Source organism: Mandrillus leucophaeus, unplaced genomic scaffold (assembly GCF_000951045.1).
Source record: "Mandrillus leucophaeus isolate KB7577 unplaced genomic scaffold, Mleu.le_1.0 Scaffold53, whole genome shotgun sequence".
Lineage (NCBI taxonomy): Eukaryota > Metazoa > Chordata > Mammalia > Primates > Cercopithecidae > Mandrillus > Mandrillus leucophaeus.
Genome location: NW_012105697.1, coordinates 792,094 through 797,645, shown reverse-complemented (window position 1 = coordinate 797,645; position 5,552 = coordinate 792,094). Strand labels below are relative to the sequence as shown.

General features: G+C 49.6%; 1 protein-coding gene and 1 pseudogene across 1 annotated transcript in view; both read right to left on the bottom strand.

Moving 5' to 3' along the window:
- NLRP2 (NLR family, pyrin domain containing 2) overlaps positions 1-5,552 on the bottom strand; it is a 43,680-nt gene that overhangs the window by 35,608 nt on the left and 2,520 nt on the right. Inside the window, exons 2-3 of the mRNA XM_011997014.1 lie at positions 3,777-3,821; positions 805-876 (exon numbers count right to left, since the gene is read on the bottom strand). Coding sequence (XP_011852404.1) covers positions 805-876; positions 3,777-3,821 — 117 coding nt within the window. The remainder of the gene's footprint in view (positions 1-804; positions 877-3,776; positions 3,822-5,552) is intronic.
- Positions 3,868-4,510, bottom strand: LOC105551663 (annotated as a pseudogene).

Genomic DNA, 5,552 nt, shown 5'->3' with positions numbered 1-5,552 from the left:
AACTCACGATCCACCCGCCTCAGCCTCCCAAAGTGCTGGGAGATTACAGGCGTGAGCTACCGTGCCTGGCCACCTGTCAACTTGTAAAGAATTTAAAGAAGGCCGCGTGCTGTGGCTCATGCCTGTGATCCCAGCACTTTGGGAGGCTGAAGGGGGCAGATCTCTTGAGGTCAGGAGTTCGAGACCAGCCTGACTGAGATGGTGAAACCTGTCTCTACTAAAAATACAAAAAAAGAAAAAATTAGCTGGGCTTGGTGGCGTGCACCTGTAATCCCAGCTACTTGGGAGGCTGAGGTAGGAGAATCACTTGAACCTGGGAGGCGGAGGCTGCAGTGAACAGGGATGATACCACTGTACTCCAGCCTGGATGACAAGAACAAGACTTCATCTCAAAAAAAAAAATTAGCTGGGTGTGGTGGCAGGCACCTGCAATCCCAGCTACTCAGGAGGCTGAGGCAGGAGGGTCAGGAGAATCGCTTGAACCTGGGAGGTGGAGGTTGCAGTGAGCAGAGATCGCACCACTGCATTCCAGCCTGGGCGACAGAGAAACTCCATCTCAAAACAAAAACAAAACTGCACCACGCTCCTAACTTTCTACAGACTGGTTCTAATTCTCCGCAACGTTTGTTCTTCCCGTTATTCTTACGGAAGGGAGGTTGGAATTCTCTAGGAGACAGCAGGCAGATTAAGAATAGCGGAGGAAGAGATCGGAAAGAGATGGGGTTCTTAAAAGGAACAGGAGAAAGCAGCAAGAAGGGGCAGCTTCCCTCAGCTGACTCCAGCATCAGAGGTCCTGTCACCCACCTAGTGTTCCTGCTTTGAAACGCTCCAGCATTTCCTCCACGTCTACAGGTTCTCTTTCTTTCCGTGTTATCCCTGAAGAAAAAGGGGGGGCATTACTGGCCTGTTGCTGTGCTGGCAGTGGGCCTCCAAGATGGCTCAAGTGCGACCACTGAGTCTCAATAGTTAAGCCTAGATGAGGTAACTTACTAGATTACTAAAAAGGATGTTGACGAGGTACTGGATGTAAAAGTGCAAGTGCATTAGGCCATGATCCCAGGTTTAGGTGCCTTTCTGGTGCGAATTCTAAAAGTTCAGAACTCAAGGCGTGAAAAACAGACACACAGACACACACACAGTACTCACGCATAAGGTCACTGGAAAGGCTTTGAGGATTAACTGCCTAATTTTTCTTGAGACGGAGTTTTGCTCTTGTTGCCCGGGCTGGAGTGCAGTGGCGCGATCTTGGCTCACTGCAACCTCTGCCTCCTGGGTTGAAGTGATTCTCCTGCCTCAGCCTCCCGAGTAGCTGGGACGACGGGCATGCGCCACCATGTCCGGCTAATTTTGTATTTTTAGTACAGACAGGGTTTCTCCATGTTGGTCAGGCTGGTCTCGAGCTCCCAACCTCAGGTTATCTGCCTGCGGGGCCTAACTCCCTAGTTTCTGATGAAGTAGATACATTTAAAATGAACTGGGAAAGAATATAAGTACAAGGTGGAATCAGTCGGGTGGGGTGGCTCACGCCTGTAATCCCAACACTTTGGGAGGCCGAGGCAGGTGGATCATTAAGTCAGGAGATTGAGACCATCCTGGCCAACAGGGTGAAAAGCCCCATCTCTACTAAAACACAAAAAATTAGCCGGGCATGGTGGTGAGCAACTGTAGTCCCGGGTACTTGGGAAGCTGAGGCAGGGGAATTGCTTGAACCCAGGAGGCGGAGACTGAAGTGAGCCACGATTTGCACCACTGCGCTCCAGCCTGGCAACAAAGCAAGTGAGACTCCATCTCAAAAAGAAAAAACAACAAAAAAAAAGAACAAGGTGGAATCATAATATCTGCAGCTTAACCCTGGATAATGAAGGGGCGAGTCCATGGAACTCCTGAAAAGATGCTGGGGAGGCAGCTGGACACGGGCATGTGACCCTCAGGACAAAGGCTTGTCTGAGAAGAGCCTTTAGAGTCTTCACCACCAGGCGCAGTGGCTCACGCCTGTAATCCCAGCACGTTGTGAGGCCGAGGCAGACAGATCACTTGAGCTCAGGAGTTCGAGACCAGCCTGGCCAACATGGTGAAACCCTGTCTCTACTGAAAATACGAAAATTAGCCAGGCGTGGTGGTAGGCACTTGTAATCCCAGCTACTAGGGAGACTGAGGCAGGAGAATCTCTTGAACCTGGGAGGCGGAGGCTGCAGTGAGATTGTACCACTGTACTCTAGCCTGGGTGACAGAGCAAGACTGTCTCAAAAAAGGTCTTCATGAGGCTGGGCACAGTGGCTCACACCTACAATCCCAGCACTTTGGGAGGCTGAGGCAGGTGGATCACGAGGTCAGGAGTTCGAGACCAGCCTGACGAACATGGTGAACTCCTAACTCTACCAAAATTACAAAAATTAGCTGGGTGTGGTGGCGGGTGCCTGTAATCCCAGCTACTCTGGAGGCTGCGGCAAGAGAATCGCTTGAACCTGGGAGGCAGAGGTCAGAGGTTACAGTGAGCCAAGATCATGCCACTGCATTCCATCCTGGGCAAAAGAGTGAGACTTTGTCAAAAAAATAAAAATAAAAATAAAATAATAATAAAATAAAAAGTCTTCATGGCCAGGTGTGGTGAATCATGTCTGTAACCCCAGCACTCTGGGAGGCCAAGGTGGGAGGATCACGAGACCAGGAGTTTGACACCGTATCTGGCAACACAGTGAAACTGTCCCCACCAAAAATACAAGTATTAGTCAGGTGTGGCAGGGCACACCTGTAGTTCCAGCTACTCAGGAGTCTGAGGTAAGAGGATCTCTGGAGCCTGGAAGGTTGAGGCTGCAATGAGCTATGATTGTGCCACCGCAATCAAGCCAGGGTAACAGAGCAAGAACCCATCTCAAAAAAACAAAAATCTTCAGGATATAAATAGCTGGTAAGGGCCAGGTGTCATGGCTCACACCTGTACCCCAGCACTTTGGGAGGATAAGGTGGGAGGACTGATTAAGTTTAGTAATTCGAGACCAGCCTGGGCAACATGGCAAGACCCTGTCTCTACAAAAAGTGAAAAAATTAGCCAGGTGGGGTGGCAAGTGCCTGTGGTCCCAGCTACTCAGGAGGCTGAGACAGGAGGATCGCCTAAGCCTGGGTGGTCAGGGCTGCAGTGAGCCATGATTGCACCACTGCATTCCAGCCTAAGTGACAGAGTGAAGTCCCATTTCAAAAAAAAAAAAAAAAAGCCAGGTGTGGTAACTCACTCACGCCTACAATTCCAGCACTTTGGGAGGCTGAGGTGGGCAGATCACTTGAGGTCAGGAGTTCAAGACCAGCCCGGCCAACATAGTGAAACCCCATCTCTACACATCTCTATAAAAACCACAAAAATCTAGCCAGGCCTGGTGGTGGGTGCCTGTAATCCCAGCTACTCCAGAGGCTGAGGCAGGAGAATTGCTTGAAGCCGGGAGGCGGAGGTTGCAGTGAGCTGAGATTGTGCCACTGCACTCCAGCCTAGGCGACAGAGCAAGGCTCCATTTCAAAAAAGAAAAGTCTCTAGCTTATCCACTTTCAAAGGCCAAGCTTACCCTTCCCCACTTTGTATGTATTTATAGATTTCCAACAAATGCTATCGTGTTTCAGCTTCCCAGGGCTTACTGCTACCCACCTGTGTGACCGGCTCCGTCCTGGAAGCAGGGATGAGAAGTCCGGCATTTCTTTACATTCTTAGTAGTCAGCACTGTCTCTTCTTAAAGCCCCAAGTCCCCAAATCTCACATGAAGAATAAAAGATGTAAATGAGTAACTTACCTAATGATAAAGGCTTGTTTTTATTAAATGATTTCAAAGCTGCTTCTGAAAAAGGAAAACGGAGGGGAGGAGGGGGGGAGAGATTTGCATTTTAATATAAACTCAAGATTTTATTGCCTTCATAAAAGACAACACTTAGAACTGGATCACTTGGTCTTTTATCTCCTCCCAGTTCAAAATGCTTGCATCCTTTTTTTTTTTTTTTGAGACAGTCTCACTCTGTCACCCAGGCTGGAGTGGCAAGATCTCGGCTCACTGCAACCTCCGTCTCCCGGGTTCAAGCGATTCTCCTGCCTCAGCCTCCCGAGTAGCTGGGACTACAGGCGCCGCCACCTCAGCCGGCTAGTTTTTTGTATTTATATAGTAGAGACGGGGTTTCACCATGTTGGCCAGGATGGTCTCGATCTCCTGACCTCGCGATCCGTCCACCTCGGCCTCCCAAAGTGCTAGGATTACAGGCGTGAGCCACCGCTCCCGGCCGCTTGTATCTTTTAGCCAGCATCCTTAGATCTGCAGATAGGCTCAATGCACTCAAGCCTTAGCACAATCTTCTTTGTAGCTTTAGCCTTTTTCCAGAAAACTGGCTTCGTCTGCCCACCGTAGTCACTCTGCTTCCTGCCGTAACACTGCTTCCCCTGGGCACACCAAAATCCTTGCCCTGTGTCACTCTGTGGGGGATAGTGCTCGCCACACCTCTCACAGAAAGTCCGGCGGGTTTTAGGAACATTCACCATGTTTGTGTGAGCGCGATCGGCACAGAAAGAAACTGCATCTTTTTCAGAGCCCCGACCCTCGTAAGTTTACAACTCTCTGGGTTTCCTTCTCCTATTTTCAAACTTGTAACCTCTGGAGGCCAGCTAGAGGTAAAAACCCTTGGCTGGGCATGGTTGCTCACGCCTGTAATTCCAACAATGGGAGGCCGAGGTGGACAGATCGAGGTGGGCAGATCACCCGAGATTGGGAGTTTGAGATCAGTCTGGCCCACATGAAGCCCCCTCTCTACTAAAATACAAAAATTAGTGAGCATGGTGGTAGGCGCCTGTAATCCCAGCTGCTTGGAGGGCTGAGGCAGGAGAATCGCTCCCTCCCGGGAGACGGAGGTCGCAGTGAGCCGAGACCGTGCCATTCTACTCTAGCCTGGGCGCTAAGAGTGAAACTTCGTCTCAAAAAAAAAAAAAAAAAACAAAAACCCTCACCCATCCATTAAAGATAGGAAATACTATGCTAAGAAGTGATCTCCAACTGAAATAAAACTGGCAATTTTTAAAGAAGAGAGGATTTCCTTAAGGTTGAAGAGTATTCCATTGTGTAACTAATACCAATTTTTTTTTTTTTTTTTTTTTGAGAGGGAGTCTCGCTCCGTCACCCAGGCTGGAGTGAAATGGTGCAATCTCAGCTCACTGCAACCTCCAACTCCCTGGTTCCAGCGATCCTCTTGCCTCAGCCTCCCAAGTAGCTGGGACTACAGGCGCCCACCACCACGCCTGGATAACTTTTTTGTATTTTTAGTAGAGACAGGGTTTCACCACGTTGGCCAGGCTGGTCTCAAACTCCTGGCCTCAAGTGATCCACCCGCCTTGGTCTCCTAAAGTGATGGGATTACAGGTGTGAGCCACCGTGCCCAGCCTACTATGTTTCCTTTTTGAGGCTTGGGGTCCCAATAATCTCGTAACCCAGGCAGTAGGCAGTGTACCCAACAGGCACCACATTTTCCATTCATCCAGTGGTGGTCACTTAGACTGCCTCTATCTTGGTAACTGTAAATAAAGCTGCACT